This window comes from Dunckerocampus dactyliophorus, chromosome 11 (genome assembly GCF_027744805.1).
Source record: "Dunckerocampus dactyliophorus isolate RoL2022-P2 chromosome 11, RoL_Ddac_1.1, whole genome shotgun sequence".
In the NCBI taxonomy this organism is placed as follows: domain Eukaryota; kingdom Metazoa; phylum Chordata; class Actinopteri; order Syngnathiformes; family Syngnathidae; genus Dunckerocampus; species Dunckerocampus dactyliophorus.
This window is the reverse complement of record NC_072829.1, coordinates 26253884-26276825: the sequence shown is the minus strand read 5'-3', so window position 1 is coordinate 26276825 and position 22942 is coordinate 26253884. Positions and strand designations below refer to the sequence as shown.

Sequence of the window (22942 nt, the reverse complement as noted above, 5' to 3'; positions counted from 1 at the left end):
ACGCTGTTAAATCATATCCCCACGTACCTGTACGGTATGTTTGTAACATACCTGTGCCACTCCCCAGGACCTGTGCTTGTGATCACGGAGTACTGCAGCCTGGGTGACCTGCTCAACTTCCTCCGCCAGAAAGCGGAGACCTTTGTGAGCTCTGTTATGAACATTCCAGCCATAGCGGAGAACTCAAACGACTATAAGAACATCTGCAATGAGAAACATTTCATCAGAAGGTATGTCACCAAGCAAGCTTTTACGCAGAGATGCTGCGGAATTGCCAGTGTCTGATGTGACCCATAAAATACTAAACACAACAGGACAGGAGGAGTGAGTGTTGCTGTCAAACCTCACTTCCCGAACCGGGTATTATGAGCTGATTGGCGGGCAGACAGGAAGTGACGTTGGGGGTTCAGGGTTGAGTTTCAGCTTGGCGTTGGTTACTGCAGCAACAGTAGCGCGTGTTTTTATTAGGGATTTTTATTAGGGCTAATTGAGCCTGTTGTGACATAATTGAAACCTGCAGTAAAAGCCTGTTGTTCCGGCGATCATGTCTGGCGTTTGTGTCTGTTATTTGAATGCATCCTGCCTTATGTTCGTATTTGACTTCATTTAGCCATTTTTATGCTTCAGAATGCTTTAAAAATGTACTTCAATATGCATGTTTCTGACAAATAATCGGCCATATTCACTCACAAAACAGCGTGATTTATCACTTAAGATATTTTTTCAAAACCGTGATAGAGTGAAACCCCGAAATCCGAACCTCACAGTGGCAAGGCATGTTTTTGCAGAGTTTATAAACTGGCAGTAGTTTGCAATCAACCAACAAAACAAATGCATCTAATATTACACATGGTCATTATTTCTTTGAAATTGGTACATTTTGAAAATGAATGTACTTTGCAAAGTGTCTGTGACTACTTCACCCGACAGCGACAGTGGAATCTCCAGTGCCTCGTCAAGCAGCTACTTGGAGATGAGACCGTGTCAGCTACCGAACAACCAGCCTTTACTAGGTAACGTTTTTCACTCGTATTGCACGCACTTCAACAAACTGCTCAATAGCTTTACTAACCTCATGGGATTCATGCCTAGACTCTGTGTGCGAGGAGACCGGGGAGTGGCCTTTGGACATGGACGATTTGTTGAGGTTTTCCTATCAAGTGGCTCAAGGCTTGGACTTTTTGGCAGCCAAAAACGTGAGTGTGTTCATCAGGGAAGCTTTTAGTGACACACAGTGCAGCAACTCCTGTGCTGATAGTGTCTATCTGTGTCTGACTGAGATGTTGATTTTTTTAGGCCAGCGTTCAGATAGTTGATGTGTCCGTTGATTGTTTTCATTGCTTCAGTCTGTGTTTGATCCCACTTCGGTGTTGAAGTCTTCTGATGTGAGCGACAATGAGACAAGCTGCTGTCCTGTGTTCAGTGTATTCACAGGGACGTGGCAGCCAGAAACGTCCTGTTGACCAACCACCGAATAGCCAAGATTTGTGACTTTGGCCTGGCGCGTGACATCATGAACGACTCCAACTATGTGGTGAAGGGAAACGTAAGCATTGTAACATTTACAGCAAGCATTGCACGCATTTTATTATCTCTTCTCAAGGGACATGACTACCAAATCTTACCAGGAGTATTAGGGCCACATTGGAAAAAAATGGTTTGAGAATAAAGTCGTAAATTTACGAGAATAAAGTGTTAATTTTACGTGTCATACGTGTCGGAGGGAAAACAGAGCTTAGCTCTTCGGGAAGGAAGGAAACCTTCCTCTTGCTTCAGGCAAGCGTTTATTTATAATGTGACAGCAAAAGAGAGCAGTTCTCCCTTCCGCCTTCCTTACCCCGCCCCACCACATGCTCAGGGTCACATGAGTCCCCCTTTTCATAGCTTCTCAGATGTCTCAGATTATTTTAATACTCCGTTGTAACAGGCATTGCCTGAGGCAGCTATAAAAAGGGGGGACTTATGTGACCTTTGGCCTTGGGCAAAGGTAATATTACGACTTTATTCTCGAAATCTCAGGGGTTGTTTTTTTTTTCCAATGTGGCCCAAAAACTCCGTCGTAAAATCTAACTAAACTGACTTGCATATACTTTTAGAGTAGTCAGTGTACACTTTGTATTAGTTAGAGATTTACTATACACAAAAAAAAGGATAAGTGCCATGCGGCTTAGTGTCGCAGCACATGCACTCATGCACACACCACACCCCCATGCACCCCCACACCATGACACGACCATTACCATGCTGGACTGTAGGCAAGGCACAATTATCTTGGTACTCACCTGCTCCATTTTCAGTGGATAATCAATCTGTACTGCTACACAAGATGTACACTGACTACTGTCTAGTCCAGCGGTGTTCAGACTTTTTCCAGCGAGGGCCACATAGTGAAAAATAAAAGGATGGAAGGGCCACTTAGATATTTTGTAAAGCAACACATGTAGATATGCTAATAAGTTATACAAGTATGTATTTCAAGAAAATCTCAGCTTTGTGATGCAGGTGAAAAAGCCTATTATTAGCATGGCCTGCAGCCTTTGCTTTTTTCCTCCCCATTTTTGCTGTTTTTTTCCCAAATATTTCTCCTTTCTTCTTAAATAATAGAAGTCATATTATGACTTCATTCCCATAATATGATGACTTTTTCCCCAACATAATTGTCCAAAAATAACAACTTCATTTTGTTTTGTTTGTCTCTCATAATAGTCCGACTGTAAAAAAGTAAGATATTTTTTCTTTAATATTTCAAGTCTGTGCTACTAAAATGACATTATTTTTACTCATAATACAAGTTTATTCTCCTAAAATTCAAACTTTTCTATTCTCGTTGAAATACAGCTTTTTTCTCTTAATATTTGGACTTTATTTTTAGTTTTGTTGTTAAATTACACACTTTGGACACCCCTGCTGAAATATGAGCTACCATGTGAGAGCGTAGCATAGCTTCACTTGTTTCATGCATTGTGCTGATGTCCTCTTGAAGGCGCGTCTGCCAGTGAAGTGGATGGCTCCAGAGAGTATCTTTGACTGTGTGTACACTGTCCAGAGTGACGTCTGGTCCTATGGAATCCTCCTGTGGGAGATCTTCTCTTTGGGTGAGAAGGCACACATCACATTTGACTGCATGTTAGGTGTTTTGTTTTTTTACAAAAATGTCGCTGTGCTCCATCAGGTAAGAGCCCTTACCCCAGCGTGGCTGTGGACTCCAGGTTCTACAAGATGGTGAAACGTGGCTACCAGATGTGTCAGCCAGACTTTGCGCCACCTGAGATGTGAGTTTGACGTCCTTTGTCTTAACCTAGCATTGGCTAATCATAAATGAGGATGGCTGGGTGGGTGGGTGGGTGCACAGACAGATATAGCAATATAGAAAGGTAGATTTGGCCAGTGTGTCTCAAAAGGATGGGTGTTTGTACTAATACTATACCATGTCTATACCAGCCTTAACTAGTCAGTGAAAAAGAGACAACTTAAAATAGTGTGTCCCCCCCCCACCGTGCGTCAGTGCGCAGTGATTCATCGCGGCTGTCACACCACCCCGGAATAATTGCGCTGTGGAAGGGTGCGGACTGAATGTGAGTCAGCGTCCAATCATCTGCAGTCCCTCTGTTAGTCAGGCCTCAGTTCTGCCTGTTAGCCACATGACCGCCATGCTGGGAGGCCATGGAACTGCTATTTCACGGCCAGCAAAAAAAAAAAAACAGTCAAAGCACGTAAACACTTCCTTGTAGCTCTCCTTTGTTGATACTTGCTGATTTCTGTGGAGGCAGACACTGGACGTGAAGATAATACAAGTACATCCAAATAAATACGATGCAGGGCGTGTACCGAGCGCTCTAATGCAAACCTTTTCCAGCGAGGGCCACATAGTGAGAAATGAAAGGATGAAGGGCACTTTGATATTTTGTAGATCGACACATGTAGATATGCTAAGAAGCTCCATAGAGTATGTTTGATGAACAAATACCATCTCAGCTTTGCCATGTAAGTGAAAAGGCTTTTATTTGTATGAACTTCACTCTTTGCTCTTTTTTTCCCTATTTTTGCTGTTGTTGTGTCCCCAGTATTTCAACTTTTCTCTTAAATAACCTTTGTAAATGTTCCTCTTGTATGTTCTTCCCATATTCTAACTTTTTTTACGACTTTATTTTGTTTTGTTTGTTTCTCATAATATTATGACTTTTAAAGAGTGACATATTTTTCCTTTACCGTTTCAACTCCATGCCTCATAATATTACGCCTTTTATTCTCATAAAATAGCCATTTTTTCTCATTACAATATGGCTTTTTATCCCTTAATATTTTGACTTTGTTCTTGTAAAATTACATGTTTTTTTTCCATTTCTGCTGTTTGTTTTTTTTATTTTCCAAATATTTCCACTTTCTTCTTGTAAATTTTCTTCCTGTCATGATGGCTTTTTTCACATGATAGATTTATTCTCATAACATTCCTTATTCTCATAACATTCTTTATTCTCATAACATTCTTTATTCTCACAACATTCTCAAAAACACTTTTTTAAAATTAAAATTACAACTTTATTTATTGCTTAGTTTGCTTATATTACACCTTTTTTGATTATTATTTCAACTTTATGCTACTAAAATGATGTTATTTTTCATGATGTTGTTCTCTTAAAATTTAGACTTTTCTCTCATTAGATTACAACTTTTTCTCTCAATATTTTGATTATATTCTTTATCTTTATTCTTCCATTTTTGCTGCTGTTTTTTTGTTGTTGTTTGTTTTCTTGTTAAATAATATGTCTAGAATGTGCCGCGGGCCGATAAAAAAACAGCCGCGGGCCACCAAAGTCTGGTTTTCAAAACGTATCAAGACGCAAATAGGAGTTGAAATAATGACACTGTGAACCTTGCGCAGTGCTCAGGAAAATGAAGAAATAGAAATTGAACAATAAGGACAATATAGGATTAAAATGTAATAAAAGTGGTAAAATAGGAATAAATTGATAAAGTGATAAATAAGAAATAAGTTATAATTAGTGCAGACATGAAATAGACCAAGTAAATAAAAAACATTGAGGATGAATACGAGAGTAAAAATGTCGACTGAATCGCACAATTTCTAAGTCATTCCTGTATGTAGATTGAGCAAAAGCTTATCGGTGGTAATCAATCAAATGTTTTTGTTAATATTGCTGAATTTGGCATCATCCGTTATTGTGGAGTGGTTATTGCCGACTGTTGTTGACCTTCAGCTGCGTCAGGTCTTTGTGAGTTCTTTAATTTGTTGGCGTCTTTCATGTATGTGCCTTGATCGATAAACGTGCCATAAAAACGGTTGGTCAATAACCTCAACGCCTGAAAATGCAACCCTTTCATCGCAGCTATACCGTCATGAAGATGTGCTGGCATCTGGAGCCCACGGAGCGGCCCAATTTCAGCAAGATCAGTCACATGATACAACAGCTACTTGGCGAGCAAACGGAGCAAGGACAGGTGAGCGCCCTGCAGCACGACCACCACCACGGAGCAACCGTGTTCTCATGAGGCCATGTGACTCCTCAGACAGGGAAACAGCGTTCCTACTCAAGTATGGATTTTGATTTTAGAAATTTCTAATGTTCTGGAAAAGTATGGAAAAATATTCACGTTTCCAAGACTGTTCTGTTTTCTAAAAGGGAAAATTATGAATAGCTAAAAAAAACCCAAAAGAAATGGATGAATCTGTTTTTCACACTGAGCGACACATCCTGGAAACCATTTGGGAAGGTTGACAAGGTCAGCCCTCTGCTCTTATGCTCCTCCAACCCGTTGTATGAGCTACATTACCCAGCTGCAATCTCCTGGAAATGACGTGCTGATATAACGGCGTACAGTATGGATTCCAAGTAATGCTTTTTCCGTAGTCGATTCATCTGTTTCCATTAATCAGTTAGGCCCTAGACCAGGGGTGTCCAAACTTTTCCATCGTGGGCCACATACTGAAAATCGAAGCGTGCAGAGGGGGACCACTCTAGTATTTTAGAATTTTGTAAAAAGGCTAAAAAGACATGATAAATATTTAAAGACAAAGCTTTGTTTAATTATTAATCAGTAGGGGTGTCACAAGACCTCACGTGATTAAAAAGTGACGAGAAAACTGTCTAGCGATAATAAATAGATAAATAACTCACAGATAAATGAAAATGCCGGCCTCCATATATTGCAATGTGCATGCGTGTCAGTTGTCCTTGTCTCTCACCTCCAAAGAGGCAGGAAGGGAGTTCACTCTGTGCATGGGTTCAGCACATACACGCTTCATAGAACAACGGCGAAGAGCGTGAGACCTCTTGTCAGTCATAGGCTAGCATACACGCACGGAAAAAGAGTGAAGCCTCGTGAGGGACAATGCAAGGTAATGTTGTGGAAATTAGGAGGGAAAAAGATGCTTGCAAAGCCAAATGCCGCAGCCCCCGTGTGGGAATATTAAATTGCAAGGTGAGCCCATCAACACGAACAAGCCGGTATGCTGAATTTATTTGAAAGTGGTCGCAACATAAAGGCAACAAACCACCTTCCCATGTGGGAAAAAGAACGACACATCGAGATGCCGAACCTTCATTCTGGCGATCACTGATACAAACGAAAGTCAAAAAGAAAGTCATCGCAAAAGAAATGCTGCTCTTGAATGCGGTTGAAAAGCCAGCATTTCTAGAAATGCTGCAAACGTTTGACAGACGATCCAAATCGCCTGTGGGAAAATACAGTACATGTCACAAATGACAATTCCGCAACTTTACAAAGTGAATGATGACATATTATAGAAAATATTGCAAAATATCACAAAAGTGGTTAATTCGGTCTCAAAAAATGTTGACAATATTGTATAGCGTCAATTTGTGGGACAAGAAACATTTCACAATACACCTGCCTGGTTCTGTGACTCGGCTAAAGAAAAGTTTGTTTGTCCACTCGTATTTTTTTATTGTACTTTCCTTCAAATGAATGATAAAATATCGTCCCGTTCCCGTGGACCCAATCTGGGTATCTCGTGAAACCCCTAGTTATTAGTATAAACATTTCATATCTGCTCTATTTTTCCCATTTTTGCTGGGTTTTTTGGTTTAATTTGATTTCTACAATGTAGCACGTGCCAATAATGAATGATTTAGGAAAACGTATTCACACTTGAGAGGTTGAAATCAGAAGATATTTACATTTTTTTTATTCATTTATTCATTTTCTATGCCGCTTGTCCTCCTTCGGGTGGTGGGGGTATGCTGGAGCCTATCCCAGCTAATTTCAGGCAAGAGGCGGGGTACACCCTGGACTGGTCACCAGCCACCACATTTAAATAAACAACCATTCACACATGTGGACAATGTAGCGTCTCTAATTAAGCTAACATGCACATTTCTGGAACATGGGAGGAAGCCGGAGTACGCGGAGGAAACCCACGCACGGGGAGAACATGCTAACTCCACACAGAGATGCCCTAGCATACTGTATGATACCAACCCAGATCTTCCAAATCTCCTGACTGTGTGGCCAACACGCTAACCACCAGGCCACCGTGCGTCCTGCATTTTTAAACAAAAAAACAATGAATCAGATACCCTATAATTGTTATTGATTAATTGTTGCAGCTCTAGTGATACGCGAGTATTTGCTGAGTCTGAGAACAGTACGGCATTTTGAAATGTAATATCCGTAGGAACCCTGGGGAGACTCGGACAACAGACTTAATCAGCCGTGCTGTCAAACCAATCTAATTCATTTGGGTTTTTTTGAGATAACATCTTATTTGGGTGGTTGTCAAGTAAGTCTTGATTTGACGGAAACATCTATAACTCATGAAGGACGTGTGCGTTTTCTTCTCCGACAACCCAACTCCAACTCCCCCGATGCTGTTTGCTCCCCAGCTCATTTACCAGAATGTGCAGCAGGGGCAGGTCACGGAGGGCGAAGAGTGTGACGAGCCCAAGTGCTGCGACGACCCCTTCGACCAGTCTTGTGATCCGGCCGAGGAAGTGGAGCAGCCTTTGATGAAGACCAACAACTACCAGTTTTGCTGAATCAGTTGATGAACAAGCCTCGGGAGGAGCAATGTGGCATCGGGCGTTAGCTGGTGGAAGAAGCCACACCCACAGACGTCGTGACCGCAGGAAACAAGCGCGGTCATTATATCCCCTCACGGACTGTTTGTCGCTCAATCTGTGCAAAAGTTCATCAGCTACTCTGCAGTACGGGAGGTTTTTAAAGCAAGCGCACTGTGGCTGTGCGACCGTAGACAAGCTAGGTTTTCTTCTCTGATCACTTGAATTGAACTGCCTGTTTTTCCCCAGCTAAAGCGTGCCAAATGGACTGTGAAGGAGGCAGAGAAAGACAGCGTTGTCTTTGCCTTCCACACTTTGGTCATAGCGCCGTCTCTTGTGACACCGTTACAGGAGCCGTGCCTTGGCGGAGACATGTGATCACCCCGCTTAAGTCAAATCAATTATCAACAGGTTCAGGGCAATGCAGGAGCAATGGAGTCCATGTGACCTGGCCAGGGCAACCAATGGATCCATGATAGGATAGAGCAACTTTTTTAGCTAAACACACAAATTGGGAGTTACTGTATTCAGGCAAATGTTTAAGACCTGTTTTTTTGGGGGGGGGGAGCATTTAAAGACAAAAATCCATGTCATTATTATTTTTGAGTGAGGTAAAAAGCTCTGACTCGCTTAGGGAGAAATCAGCCGGTGTCACCTGTTGGTTTGCATGTATAAAACTCTAGACCTCGAATATAAGACGACCTGTCTTTTTCAACACCCATTTTTCCACAAAAAAAGAGCAAATGAATCAGTGAAGTCATATTTCATTTGTCATATTTTATTGTTTGATGACTCCGCTTCATTTTTATCTTAAAATTGCCTTCATAACATTTGCTTACCTGCCCAACCTCTTTTTTCCCCCACTTTCCGTCCAAGTCGCTGGTTTGTATATAATGACTTGTCTTTTTACGACTTTTAGTGGTGAAAATACCGTCTTATATTCAGGCCAACATGGTAATTAGATCACATCAATTTCAGTGGCTGTGTCAAATATTATGCCCTAACCAAAGTAAAATAGCGCAATTATTCATCTGGAGACCTCAAATATAAGACGACTTGTCTTTTAAAAACTTCTTCTGTGGAAAATACCGTCTTAAATGTTCATTTATCCCTTTCATTCATCATTTATATGCATTTCGAATGGTTTTCTGCATGTAAAACTATAATTGTAAAACTCTAAAAACGTGTTTCGTGTTGACATTTCTGGCTTCCTGAATTGGATTGACATTATTTGTTGTTTCTTGGTTCCACTGTATTAATCGCTAAACCCCGAATATAAGACGACCTTTTAGGGTAAAACTACTGTCTTACTTTCAGACCAATGTGGTAGCTTTCTTCCCTAAATGTACTCAAATAATGAATGTATTGACATATGCTGTACATAAATGATATTTTGAAAAAACAACCACAACCAACAATAATTTTAAAAAATCATTGTGTGTGTGCTTGTTTGACAATCATTCAAAAAGCTTTTCACTCATGAAAAGTCTGAAAAACCCTGTAACGGACAGAAGGAATTTTTTTTATTTTTTTTTTTGCTTGACAACATGAATGTTTTTGACTCTTGTTTGTTTTTTCAAGGCACGGTGTTTTTGTATTAGCTTGTGGAGTTCCATATAATCTTGTGACTTGTGCCCACATGTCGCCATCAGCCTACACTGCCGCCTGGATTTGAAGGTAACATTTAAGCTGTGAGAGATGGGAACTGCAAATGCGCGCATGTGTGATTCCTGTTCATGTATATACTGTATCTCCTCATGTATATCAAGAATTGTCTTTATCATTTTAGCATTCAGAAAAGGTTATCCATTGTCGTGAATGTACAAGTTGTGAGCTCTTTGCTAAGATGAGTTTGGAATAAAAGCTTTACTTTATAATGAAACTCCTGAATTGTGTGTGATGTTTGTACTCTAGTATAATAATAGTATGAAAAAATGAATACATATATTTTATATGTGTAAATATATATATATATATATATATATATATATATATATATATATATATATATTATAATAATATATTTTATTATATTTTATTTATTTTTTTTTTACATTTTTTATATTTAATTTTATATTATATATATTAAAAACATGTTTATTTTATTTTAGTATAATATTATATATATATATATATATATATATATATATATAATATTCAGGCTGCACGGTGGTCTAGTGGTTAGCATGTTGGCCAACACAGGAACAGTCTGGAGATCGGGAAGACCTGGGTTCGATGTTCTCCCCGTGTGTGTGTGGGTTTTCTCTGGTTTCCTCCCACATTCCCAAAACATGCAGGTTTGGTTAATTGGCAACTCTAAATTGGTAGGTATTCCATAGGTATGAATGTGAGTGTAAATGGCCCGGCGATTGGCTGGCGACCAGTCCAGGGTGTACCCCGCCTGTCGCCCAAGTCAGCTGGGACAGGCTCCAGCATGCCCCCGCGACTCTAAAGAGGAGGAGCGGTATAGAAGGTATGGAAGGTATAGAAGATGGATGGATTAAATATTTAGTTTGCGTTTTTTTTTTTTATGTAAAAGCGGCCCCAGCATCTTTTGATTTTTCAGTATGCGGCCCTCAGTGGAAATAGTTTGGACACCCCTGCAATACATGCTACCCCTTCAACAAATAGAAATGTACTCCAAATTTGATGAGTGTACGAATAGTTTCGCTGCACGTTTTATTGTTATCACAGTACATTTGGGCGCCTCTCACACCGTGACTACAGCGTGAGCTTGGCCTGAGTTGAAGACAAGCCCAGCGTGACGAATACAATCTCACAAGAACAGTCAAAAGACCACACGTCAACATTTACAACACAAGTTATCATTTTTACAAATCCAAACAACTTATTCTTTCACTTATGATTATTATTATTATTATGAACATTAAAAACAAACTGTCACTTCCTTTTTGATAAATAATGATTTAAAATGTTTAATTTAAAAGGCGTTAACATTTACACTACACTTCGATGAGCGTTTGAATAATCTGGAGTGAATTAAACATTCAAGATTGGTCGTTTCTGCTTCACGTTGAAGCTCGGCGATGGTTCAGGTGGAGCCAGGCGTCGCCGTCCACTCGGTTTTCAATCAGAGTTTTCAATCTCTTCCTCCGACACTCCACCTACCTCCCGCTCCGTCTTGATGTTTGCCACGCCCAGCCGGTACAACGTGTCACGGATGACCACCTCCCCGGGCTGGCACAGCTTCACCACTTGGCTGATCTGTTGACTCACGATGTCCCTGCTGACAAGAAAATCCTGCAGACGGTTGTAAAGGTAGTAATGTGCCGGGTTGTTGAAAACCACGGGTTGTGTCCTTAAACGGTTGACTGAAGAACACTCCTGCGCTTTTTCAGCTGAACTCTTATCGCTCCGCGTTGCCTCCTCATCCTCTTCCTTGTCAATTGCAGTGACGGCGCTGATGAGGGGCTCCAGGTCTCTGCACAAAGCCATGGAATGGTGCTCCAGAAGGGCGCTCTCCTGCCTCTGAGATGATTTAGGAGGATGCACCAACCAGCAGGAGGAAGATTTAGTGAGAGGGTGAAGCTGCTGGATGTCCTCCAACACTGAGAGGTCTGCGGTGTACGGCTTCTCCTGCAGCTCACCACATGACACCAGCTGAGGAACACATAAGAAGAACTGGGATCAGACACTGAAATACCTTAAAACTAAAAAACCCTGTTCTCAAAAAGGACAAAACTCTAAACGTAAACTTGGCTATACTTTAGAGGAGTCAGTGTACAGCTTGTACAGCAGGAAAGATTTACTTTCCATTGAAAATGAGTCAACACACATCCATTATTGTCTAAATAGCTGGCAACACAAGTAAGTAGTAGGACACAGGTACTTGTACTTGTACTTGTATTTGTCTGCAGTCAAGCATGGTGGTGGTAGTGTCATTGTGTGGAGCTGCATGAGTGCTGCCAGCTGTGGCGGACCTTTCATGCTACCGTGATTTCCCCATGTATAAAAGAGAGAAGATGACAACAATCGATGTGCGGGTGACAGGCAGCATGTTTTACTGTCCATTGTTGGCAAGCACCAAAAATCTCGTCTTAAAAGGGAAACTGCACTGTTTTTGGAATTTTGCCCATCATCCACAATCCTTATGAGACATGAACACGTCTTTATCTTTCTGTGCCTGCTATTATAAGTTATATCCAGGTTTCATTGAGTAGTGAAGTACCTCTGGCTTGTTGAAGGGGTCAGAGAAGCAGCCCTGGTTCTTTCCCCACATCTGGGCGGCTGTTTCTGGGTACCGCATGTCCGTACAGAGCGCCACCTGCCGAGCGCAGTCACTGACATAGACTGGAGGCCAGTAACGAGAGGACAGTAGCAGGTCCACGTGGTCCCGGGCCGTCTCTCCTCTCACCAAGTACTTGGAACCGCACACGACCTGCACGCATAATTCTTTAGTCTGAAAAGATGCTCTCACTGTGTCACACGTTGTGCTTTGTTGTTACCTTATGGGGGCAGACTTTGGACAGTTTGCCAGCAGTGAGGTGTTGTGGGGGCTGAGGGGCTGTGGGGAGGCCACTGTGAGCAAGCGTGCACATGGAGATCAGTGAAGAGAGCAGCTCATTCTTAAAGGGAGAGAGACAAAACAGCATTTAAGTACGTACGTACTGTATGTGAGTACACAATCATTTTATCATATCTTCTCAAGGGACAATACCAGGAAGTAAACTTGGATATACTTTAGAGTAGTCAGTGACCAGCTTGTACAGTAGATTCCCACTTTGCATGAGGGTTCTGTTCCAAGACCACATGTGAATAGTGAAAAACTGAGTAATTGATACGCCCTTAAAAATCTAATCTAATCTAATCTAATGCTGCGTATCTTCCTGTTGGGGATGTGTGCACGTGGGCTTCCCCACATGCCGTGCGGGATATTAATTAGGATAAAATCGTAAAAGCGTCTATTTAGATACCTGCCCCGAAAGCGATCATTACTGCGAGTAGTGTGCTCTTGTGAGAAACGGTACAGGTGTGAAAAGGCGAGATACACGTCTTTGCCACAAACACACCTTACTGGAGTCCGGGGAGACGCTTGCCCCGCAGCGCTCCAGAATAGCTCTCAGCTCGTCCTCACTGTGATCGTCCATCTTGTCAGGTTTCAGCTCACCATTGTGAAAGAGGCGCACCAAAACTGACGGATCTCCTGAAACAGGAGCGAAACATTTAGAAACAGAGTACAAAAAAAAGCAAATATCAACAATCACAGTAATCAGCATCTTTTCTGCTTATTTTCCTACAGGTCACATAGTGTTCCTGGTCTTAATATGCTGGTTTCACTCCTCAGCTCGTATATTCTGCCCTTTCTCTAATTCCCTAAAACAATCTTTTAACTTCTTAAAAGACTGTCACCTCTTTTATTTTAGTCATCATTTTAGTTATACATTTACACGCTATTTTTACATGCTTTGTGGCATGTACCAATTTGTTATTATTTGAATTGGGAATGGACATTATTGTGCAACATGAAGTCTGCCTGGCAACAAGCGTCTGCAGGAAGAATAATCTGATCTGTTGCAGTTTCAAATGTAGAGCAGTTGTGCCATGCGTTGTTTAGCACAGTAGAAGCGTAATTGGAAGAAAGAAAACACATAAGTATGGCATATACAGTATTTATAGTATATAATTAGGAGTGTTGTTTGGTATGTTCCAGACATAAATGGTTGGTTGGCGCCACTGCTTCTGGCCGTTGCGTCTCCTGTCATTATATTTGATCTGTCAGCTCTTAAAATGTGTCCTGATTGTACGTTAGTTTTATTAAATTAAGTGTATTTATTTGATAACTTTGGTAGTATAAAAGCTGTAATACAGCCGGAGATTAAAACGTACCTGAAGGCTGCTGTGTTTGTGTCATGATCTTGTCCTTCTCTGTGTTGATGACAGCAGGGCTCCTCATCAGCGGAGGGATGAAGGGGGCGATAATGGAAGCATCCATCCGCGTGATGGGGATGTCAGCGGGGAAAGCCGCCTGCTCGATGGCCTCACTCTCCATGGTCAGCCAGAAGTCATCCACATGCACCTCGTCTGACACTGAAACCTGCGGCCAGGTGAACTACGGAGAAATCCCGAGGTCAACACTCCAGAAACGTTGTTTAAATACTGCTGCAGTTCTTTTTGATTCACCTCCACATTCTTCAGCTCCAACACGTTGTTTGGGTGTCGCCTGGCAATCTCCAACTTGGGAGCGACGCCACAAACGCCGCAGATCATGTCGTTGTAATCTCGCACTGTCAGGCTCTCGAAGGCCCAGTAGCCCACCAGGAGAAGCTCTTCAATTTGGGACGTCTCCTCTGGGCTTAACGTGTGGACTAACGCAAACACAAGAGACACAGGACGATTTTAAATAATGTGCTATTAAATGAAATGATCCTACGGTGCTTGTTATGTTACCAGGATGATTGGGGGCATGGTCCAATATGGTCGTGGCAACCTGAGAGGGTGGGTGTCCCATTCTGATTTTGGCTCGGATCTTCAGCAACAGATCAATACTAACCAGCAGTCTGTTCCCAATGTTGAACAAACCTGCCAAAGAAAATGAATGAGACTCAAACAGCTTTAAATATCTCAGAAATGAGTGGTAGACGAAGGCATGGCTTAGTCAGGACAATTTTTAGATTTGTTGTTTTAAGTCCCTGAATATCACACTACAAAAAGCATCTTATTTGCTTTTCTGGGAACTAAAATGAAGTGGCAACCAGTTGAAAAGGTGTGACCAATGGTGAAATAAGCTAACTTGCCATTTGGGATACCTTTGGACAACGAGGCACATGTTCATGTGTTTGTTTTTGTGTTGTGTTAAGCCTCGTAAGCCTTCATACCGACATAAAAGAAAGGGGCTGGCAAGAGAGGTGAGAGTTCTTTACCTGGATGCAGGTCGGTGAAGCTGTGCAGAGCCAGACACTGTGCATTGAGACACACTTTGAGCTGCACAGATGCGGTCTGGATCAGCGCCTCAGTAAGTAGCCAGCAGTCCTCCTGTCCTGCTATTGTGCTTGGTACACATACACAAAGTATGTTGTTGAGGAAGCAGATATCAACACAACAAGGCGATAATGATGAACAGTCATAAAAACGGAAGCAGAAATGGGGAACTTTGTCAATAAAGTTCCCATCTTCTTACCTCTGAGCTCCTTTGTAAAGAGTTCCATTGCACAGGCCACACTGTGTGGCTGATGATTCATAAAACTGAGGCCAGCCTGTCTCCACCAGGGTCTCCGTCTCAACATCCCCATCCTGTTCCTGCTCCTGCTGTCCCGATTGAACCAAGACAATCTGAAGACTGTTGAGCTCCTGGATGAGGGTTAGCGTTTCCTGGAGCTCAGCCTCGCTCTCTGGAATCTGCAGGCAATGGCGAAGCAGCTGCAAGGTGGATTGGCGCTGTAGGTCTTTCTGGGCAGGACTCAGCGGCTGGTGTGGATCAACCAGTCTCACTGACTGTAAAACAGACGATGACAAAGACTGAAGCAGCTAAAATGGGAAAAGATAGCTACTACTTTTTTTTTGCCCCACATTTCACAGCTCAAAATTCCATGAATTTTTCACCTTAGTTCCTTTGGGGTTCCTCTGGGCCAGCTCATAGCCACATTTAGGGCACACCAACGGCTTGTGTCTGTTTTTATACATGTAGTTACACAGCGGGTTCGTACAGCGACCCCTGCCTCTTGCTGTAGACAATCCCAGGTCCTTAGTTTAAAAACAAAACAAAACAAAAAAGGACAGACAGGATGAATTAATGGAATAGACATATATAAATATGTTACAGTTGTCCCTTGCTACATCGCAGTTTGAACATCGCGCCCTCAGTCTAGCGTGTTTTTGTTGTTGTTGTTTTGTTGTTGAATATGGTCTATTATTAGTAAAACAAACTTGCATAGTTCCACAAATTGTACTTACTGGCCTAAATTAGGCATTTTCAAGCATCAAAATGGCTAAACAAACTAACTAAATGAACTAAAATACAAATAGCAGGCAGAAGAAGTGTTCTAATTGTGTAAGTAGTATTCTACATTGGCCACTAGGTGTCAGTAATTGCTTGGTAAGACAAGCACCAAAAAGAACAGTCATAACAAACAGGGGTTACTGTTGGGGTGACAAGCTAAAACTCAACTCAACCTCTGATGTCACTTTCTGTCCTCCACACATCTGTCCACCCCTACTAAAGATATTTACTGTGACACAGGAGTTTTATTTACGTCTTAAATGTCTTAGTTACTCTTATCATGTCTACTCTACTGGGTAATACAAGCCATTTAAAGCCACCATTACAATACATCGATGATACAATAGCCACGGCAGGAAGCACGTTGTCCAGAAAAAACAACGAGGAACTGCTAACGTGAGCCTATGTTATCTTATTTATATGTATCTTTTTTTTTCCCCCTTTGATTATATCTACTATGTGGGGTATATAAATGTAACTATAGGGGTGTTATTACATGTCTACAAGGCTCTAATAATGTAAAAAAAAAACTATTTATAAACAGGTTTTCTATGCCATAACTACAAAAATAATTTATTATTTATTATTTTATTAATATTGAATCCTACATTGCAGGAAATTCCCTTATCGCGGGTCCGGAACCAATTAACCACAATAAACAAGGGACAACTGTATAAGGTTTCTGAAAGGTACACTTACAAAATCGCCAACTATCACCTGATTGAAAGGCACGACTGACACAATGGTCGTTTTCTTATCAGGTACTGAAGCAACAGTTTGGCTTGAAGAAACAGGTGAGCCCTATATAAAAAAGAAAATACACTGATGAAGAACAGCTAATCTAATCTATTAAAATGATTGTTATACAGTATGTTAGTGTGTGAGGACCTGCTTGGCTGGGGCCTCCTGACCGAGTTGTTTTAAGGTGCCAGGTTTGAGACCTGAGAAACTCTCTCGTGGTTCTGTGGTTAAGAATAAAAACCCCATTGTCTGACCTATTTTTTAATGTCTCACTTCCTCTCTTTGTTGTTAAATAAAACGACATCATATGAAACAGAAAATCCAGACATACAAATAGTGAGCATGATGCGACGTACCGGTAGGTGATTTGTTATTTGGCATCTGAAACTTCCCACTCAAAGGTGGAACAGTGATGACGTGGAACAAAGCAGGACCTGGAAGAACATATAGCAATGATTGCGTAATAAAACAATGTGACCACAGGGCTTTTAATGAAGGACAACAGAAGCTTTGCTGTTTTTTTCACCTGTGCAATAATAGGCAGGTAAGATGGGTCTCACAGGCCTCTTCTGCACATTGCCTTGACTTCGGACTGTTATTTCTTTCACGTTCCTATTCAAAAACATATCATAGACCAGGATAAAACAGAATAGAGCACTGTGAACTGATTATTGCATGGACACTCACCGTGTTTTCTCCTGTGACTTGCTGATGCCCTCTGCTGTCTCATCAGCTGAAACTGCACTGCGGAATTGCTTTTTGGGCCGCCCTCTTCTGCTCCCAGTGCGTTTGCTTTTACCCACATCGACATTCCTCTCCTGTGTTGTGGCCTGGCAGCTTGAACCACACTTCGTTTGGGCCACATCTGACACAGCCTTGGTTTCTTGGAGACATTTTTGTTTGCTTTTCTTTGCCTGATGCAGAAATGGAGCCAAATTTAGGCAATTTATAATGACGCTAAATGAATACACCTATAAGCATGTCAGTCTGACTCAATTGAAAAAAACTGTGTCATGCCAGGTGATGCTGGTCTAATCCTGGTTGCAGTAATGGAAATTACAAAGTACAAAAGATGCCAACTACCTCACTCGATGAGCTGTTGTAAACCACAGCTCCACCTGCTGGACATGGCGTCTCACTCTCCCCATGCATGTGGATTCTAACTAAAAGGTCCATATTATGCAAACTTTCGTTTTTAATGTTATACCAGTAATGTACTGGACTTATTACCTTATGTATTATTTTTATTATCATCATTATTTATGTATATTGCACTGCAAATTTGACGTGATCTGTTTTGTATTTATTTATTTATTCATTCATATTCTATTTTCTTATCTCTAATGTCTTGCCTTGGTGGTTTTATTTTGTGATTAAGTTCATTATGACATTTTGCAGAGCTACTGGGAATGTGAATTTTTCTTGCAGAGTAATAAAGTATCCATCTATGTCGTCAAATTAACACCACCGCCACGAGTGGCTGCCTTTCAAGCAGCTCTGTTTGTTCAAGCACATTTTTACATGCCATGACATGCGACGTCCGGCGTCGGTGTGATTCTGTCTACCCATTGATATCAAGACGGTAGCACCGGGGCTACAGGAAGGGGAGACTCAAGCCTTTGGTACTTTCCATTATCATGGGAAACGTGAATTCACTACTGAGCAAGATCGACGAGCTGGCAAGATCGTCAAGACTAATGATGAGCTAGCCGACTTCAGTACAGGCAGAGCCTGTGGAAAGGGCAAAGGAGGTGGGCTTGCACTGGATGTGAACAAACTGTGGCGTCATCGTGGCCATGTGAACAGTAAATGTCCGTCTATACTTTGGTTGTCATTATCTGAAAAAAATGAGACCGATATCACATTTTCATGCAATATCGGCCGATATTATTGGTGGGCCGATAGCAACAGACAACCCTAATTTATATTAACAGAGCAGGTTGTGTTTTCACCTGGATTTTGTATACAGTTGTCCCTCGCCACTTTGCAGTTCGAACGTCACTCCCTCACTGTATCGCGGTCTACTAAAAATATTGAAAGACAAGTCATACTGTACGGAGTATTCTGGTCACTAGGCGCCAGTAATTTTACATTGACGAGACATGACCTTACATTACCTTAACACTGCATGGAGCCAGCCATGGCATATCCAACATGATAGAGAGGGGAAAAAAACGTTATCCTCCCATTCTGTGTGGAAGTGGTAAGTTTTTAGCTTCTTACTTTGTCCGTCTCCACTCCATTTGAAACTCTGTCTTAGGTTTACAATAAATAAATTGGAGGCTAATGAGTTAGCTCAGCAGCATGCTATGCTTAAAGCGGCGGCCGTCTCATGTCGCTGCAGTGATCCCGTAGCCTGAGCATACAAGTTGCGCATTGTGGCGTAAACAAAGAATAATACGAGTGTAAAGATGACTATAGGTGTGTTATTTCGTGCCCACGGGCTTCTATGTTTTTTTTATGCTCCAACTATAAAATGTATTAATATTAAATCCTACTTCCCGGAAAATGACTTATCATTGTCGGGTCTGGAACAAATGAACTGCGATAAACAAGGGACGACTGTAACTCATAAGTTTGTGAAACTTCTATATGACCTACAAACAAACTGATCCCAATAATACACAACATGTGTCAATCACAACTTTACATTGTATTGACTACTCACTGCAGGTATCCATTTGCCGCCAAGGTGGCTCCCACATTCAGGACATTTGGTTGGCTTGTGGCGGGTGACGTACACGAATGAACAGCTAGGATTTAGACACCTCCCACGACCTCTTCTGGTGTATGTCTTCACAGACTGCAAAAGGGGCAAATGCGAGATTCATTCATAGTCATTCCAATGTACATGCGGTTTACTTTAATATGCTCAAAGTTAATATTCGCTATGGATGTCGAGAGGTTACCATCTTGTATGAATGCGAAGCATCATGCTCTTCTTTGGCTCCCACAGAAACCATCATTACAGGGCCCACAGAGCTGAGCCCAGGCTGAAATGAGGAGGGAGACTTCAATTAGTCAATCAGTCAACACTGAAATGTTGGTGCTTGAATGTATACATGAATGGTGGATGTGAACATGTCACCTGATTGGGGATAATGGCAACCATCTGCGTCATCTCCCCTTGTATGTGCTGCATGGTCATCATACTGTTAACATCAGCAGTGTCTCTTATCTCACTTCTTGTCACTCCAACACTGTTTGCCGTACCATCCTCAGATCCCTGTGAGAAAGAAACATCTGTGGAAGCCGGCGACACGGATGTGATGAACGATGAAGAGGAGGACGTGCTTCCGGGGATTGTTGATGACACATCTTGTGTGTGCTTCCCAAGGTTATCCAGAACAGTGGACTTCTGAGAAACCTCCACCTTGCAGGCCACGCTAAGCATGTGCGCCTGTTTTGGATCTTGAGTCATACATGACACACCTTCCTCAGCTGGAGGATCTACAGGTTCTGCCTGAGAGCCTCCTGCCTGCTGATTTTCAGTCAGGATGAGGTAACTAGCTCTTGGGCGGATTTTACGGAAGCCAGGAAGGTCTTTGGAGGGGCTGTGGGATAACTGCAATAACAACACAAGTGAGGTCATTAATAGGGTTACATTATTCAATGAAAAATTAAGGATCATTTTGAAAAAGTTTCTTTCTTGCATGTTAACTAAAAGCAAGAAAAATGCTGCTCCATGCCCACACACAGAAATGAAATGAAAGACGTGTTCCTTACTGTATTAGTACCCTCCTTCTCCGACTTGGCCTTTTCCAGATAGTAGCCTTTCTCTGCCACACTGAGCCTTTTCCAGCTCTCACTGATTCGCTTGTTGATCTCAGACTGTGGCTGATTTGGTGTCTCCTGTTGGATAATCTGATAAACATCGAAGTAGTACAGCAGGTAGGCGGACCTGTACGACAGTCTGTGTTATTATTCATCATGGAGGGGCTCAACACCAATTTAGGAATGTGTTAATATTACAGCTGTGAGCATTACCTGGGCTTCTTTGATTTCAACTCGCTGCCTTCCTTACATTTACGCTTTCTTTTCATGGGGGAAGGTGTTTGTATGTACGTGCTCTCCACCTCCTCTGTCACCTTCACTACCTTGTATAACTCCACCTTATCCATGATGGCCCAGGATCTAGTACCAAATTGAATTAAAAACTGTTGTTACACATTAAATTTGAACTTCAATTGAGTTTTTTTAGACACAGCCATGTTTGGGAACGACAGTCAAATTAGAGAATATAAAATGAAAAGACATGCATTTTATATATATTATGATATGGTGCAAAGTGAACAAGTGGCAAATGAATGTAAGTGAAAACATATGCCACATAATGTAGGCCTGTGTACAAAGTGCTAGTAACCTAGAGGAGATATAACACTGCGTTAGTCATTGCTAAATTATATAAAATATCGCCCACCAATAGCACTAAATTAGTGAGGCATTAACAAGTTAAAAGAACCGGCACTTCCCTATTTTAAAAGTAGCGTTAATGGCTTGTCTTTATACTGCCTGCACTCACACATCATTGTCCAATGAAATGGCTTCTTGTTGAAGTCTTACCTCGAATGGCCCGAAGCGCTTCACGCTGCTCTGAAAAAGATGTAAAACACACCAAGAAGGTCGAACATTGTAATCGTGATTAACAACATTGATATATTGCAAATGCTATCACTAAAGTATTGAATTTGTGAGGGTTAAATGTCTGCAATGTAGCTTCGTTCGCCACCGACTGGCAAAAAACATGGCGATTTCTTGCTAAGGTTCTAAGCCAATCAGCTGCGTGAACACGGACACACGGGCCTATCAGGGAGGACGTTTTTGACGCGTGAAGGTGACACTTGCATTGCAGAGCCGCTCCTAAAGATCATATGCATCGATCGGATTTGCACATTAACCACACCTATAACGTAGAAGTAGGATGAAAATATTTGGTCTTAATTTGATCGTGGAGCTTTAGAAATGCTACCGTGTGCAGAATTCTTGCCTGAGACGAACTCAGACCTAATTAATCAAAACGCTTAGTCTAGGCTAGCTAATAGAACACCGCTCAATTCGATGCGAAAAAATGGCGGATGACAAGGTGAGTAAGGCAAACTGTTTTAGTTGCATTAATTCAGAATGTCGAGTCAGTCTATAATATTTATTACAAGGAAAGGAAAACATTAACAGCATCTTTGCTGTGAATTTGCGTATTTTAATAATGCCTTAACTCCATCTTTAGTGACGTTATATGGTCAGTGAACTCTGTTCAACTTTTATTTAGAAATCTGTCAGCGGCAACGACCATAAATAGCATAAGCATGTATTTGTGCACCACTTGCTGTTTGCATTAAAAAAATCTGAAGAATTGTTGTGATTGCGTGGTGAAAAACTAGTTTCTATTTTTAGGATCCCCTGAAACAGCTGAAAGACCTGACGCAGCTAAAAAATCAGTTGGAGGAGATCCAGAAGCGAGTCGAGAACGAAATCTCTGTAGGAATTCCTCAGGTACGTTATTCTTAATGACTGAAACACAGACGAAGACAAACAAAATGTTCTGTTTTAAGTTTTGCCGTTCACCTCCATGTTGGAGAACAGCAAAAAGTTCTGAAGTTTATCTATAAGGGTTATAGTGCATGTTAGCGTCGTCTTGAAATTTCACTCAAAAGCAAAATATCCCTAACTTTTTGTGAGTAGTGTACATAAACTGCCTTGGAGTCATTTTTATCAATGTATGGGGTAGTTTCCTTCATTGTTACAATATTTAGTTCCAATCTCTTTAGTCTTCCTTGTATTCATTGTGTAAAACAGCTCATTTTCCAGTTCATGCTTTGTTAAAATAATTTGAGCATGATGATGGATTTAATTCCTCCTGCAGGGGGGCTCACTGTTAGGATCGCCGTTCCTGAAGGGCTTCCTGGCTGGTTATGTTGTGGCCAAGCTCCGCTCCTCTGCCATTGTGGGATTGTTGCTGGGGACCATCACTGGCATGTACGCGGCGCAGAACTACCAAGTGCCCAATGTTGAAAGGACGGTGAAAGAGTTTCTTGACAACTTGAAAAAAGGGAGAAAGTAGAGCCTGGTGCTCCTGCTTGTTTCGTCAGGGACGGACTAAAAAAAGAAAGAGCTGTTGACTCTTATTTATCATGTAAGACTGACAAGGTTTGGTCCTCACATTTCATGTTTTCTTGTTTGATTTTATTTTCCATACCATCTGATTTGC

General features: G+C 41.6%; 3 protein-coding genes across 7 annotated transcripts in view; 2 read left to right on the top strand and 1 right to left on the bottom strand.

Annotated features, from left to right (window-relative positions):
* LOC129190106 (macrophage colony-stimulating factor 1 receptor 1-like) overlaps window positions 1–11825 on the top strand; it is a 20177-nt gene extending 8352 nt beyond the window's left edge. For 3 of the 5 annotated variants that reach the window (XM_054792499.1, XM_054792500.1, XM_054792501.1), the window contains 8 exons: window positions 68–230; window positions 931–1013; window positions 1093–1196; window positions 1424–1546; window positions 2984–3095; window positions 3173–3272; window positions 5349–5460; window positions 7866–9909. In XM_054792499.1, the coding sequence (XP_054648474.1) occupies window positions 68–230; window positions 931–1013; window positions 1093–1196; window positions 1424–1546; window positions 2984–3095; window positions 3173–3272; window positions 5349–5460; window positions 7866–8018 (950 nt within the window). In that variant the 3' untranslated portion in view covers window positions 8019–9909. Of the gene's footprint in view, window positions 1–67; window positions 231–930; window positions 1014–1092; window positions 1197–1423; window positions 1547–2983; window positions 3096–3172; window positions 3273–5348; window positions 5555–7865; window positions 9910–11452 lie in introns of those variants that run through there. The other 2 variants (XM_054792503.1, XM_054792502.1) reach the window with 2 other exon arrangements.
* hmgxb3 (HMG box domain containing 3) lies at window positions 10685–21786 on the bottom strand. The gene is made up of 21 exons (XM_054792497.1): window positions 21301–21786; window positions 20725–20871; window positions 20464–20638; window positions 19826–20302; window positions 19647–19730; window positions 19406–19540; window positions 17425–17651; window positions 17264–17349; window positions 17094–17171; window positions 16885–16958; window positions 16696–16797; window positions 15600–15740; window positions 15178–15491; window positions 14921–15048; window positions 14448–14579; window positions 14181–14365; window positions 13887–14109; window positions 13070–13203; window positions 12506–12625; window positions 12229–12438; window positions 10685–11660 (listed from the first exon to the last, which is right to left on the bottom strand). The coding sequence occupies exons 2-21, from the start codon at window positions 20856–20858 to the stop codon at window positions 11127–11129; spliced, it is 3693 nt and encodes a 1230-aa protein (XP_054648472.1). The 5' UTR covers window positions 20859–20871; window positions 21301–21786; the 3' UTR covers window positions 10685–11126.
* On the top strand, window positions 21540–22942 carry LOC129190112 (SLC35A4 upstream open reading frame protein). The gene is made up of 3 exons (XM_054792515.1): window positions 21540–21820; window positions 22129–22227; window positions 22598–22942. The coding sequence occupies exons 1-3, from the start codon at window positions 21806–21808 to the stop codon at window positions 22793–22795; spliced, it is 312 nt and encodes a 103-aa protein (XP_054648490.1). The 5' UTR covers window positions 21540–21805; the 3' UTR covers window positions 22796–22942.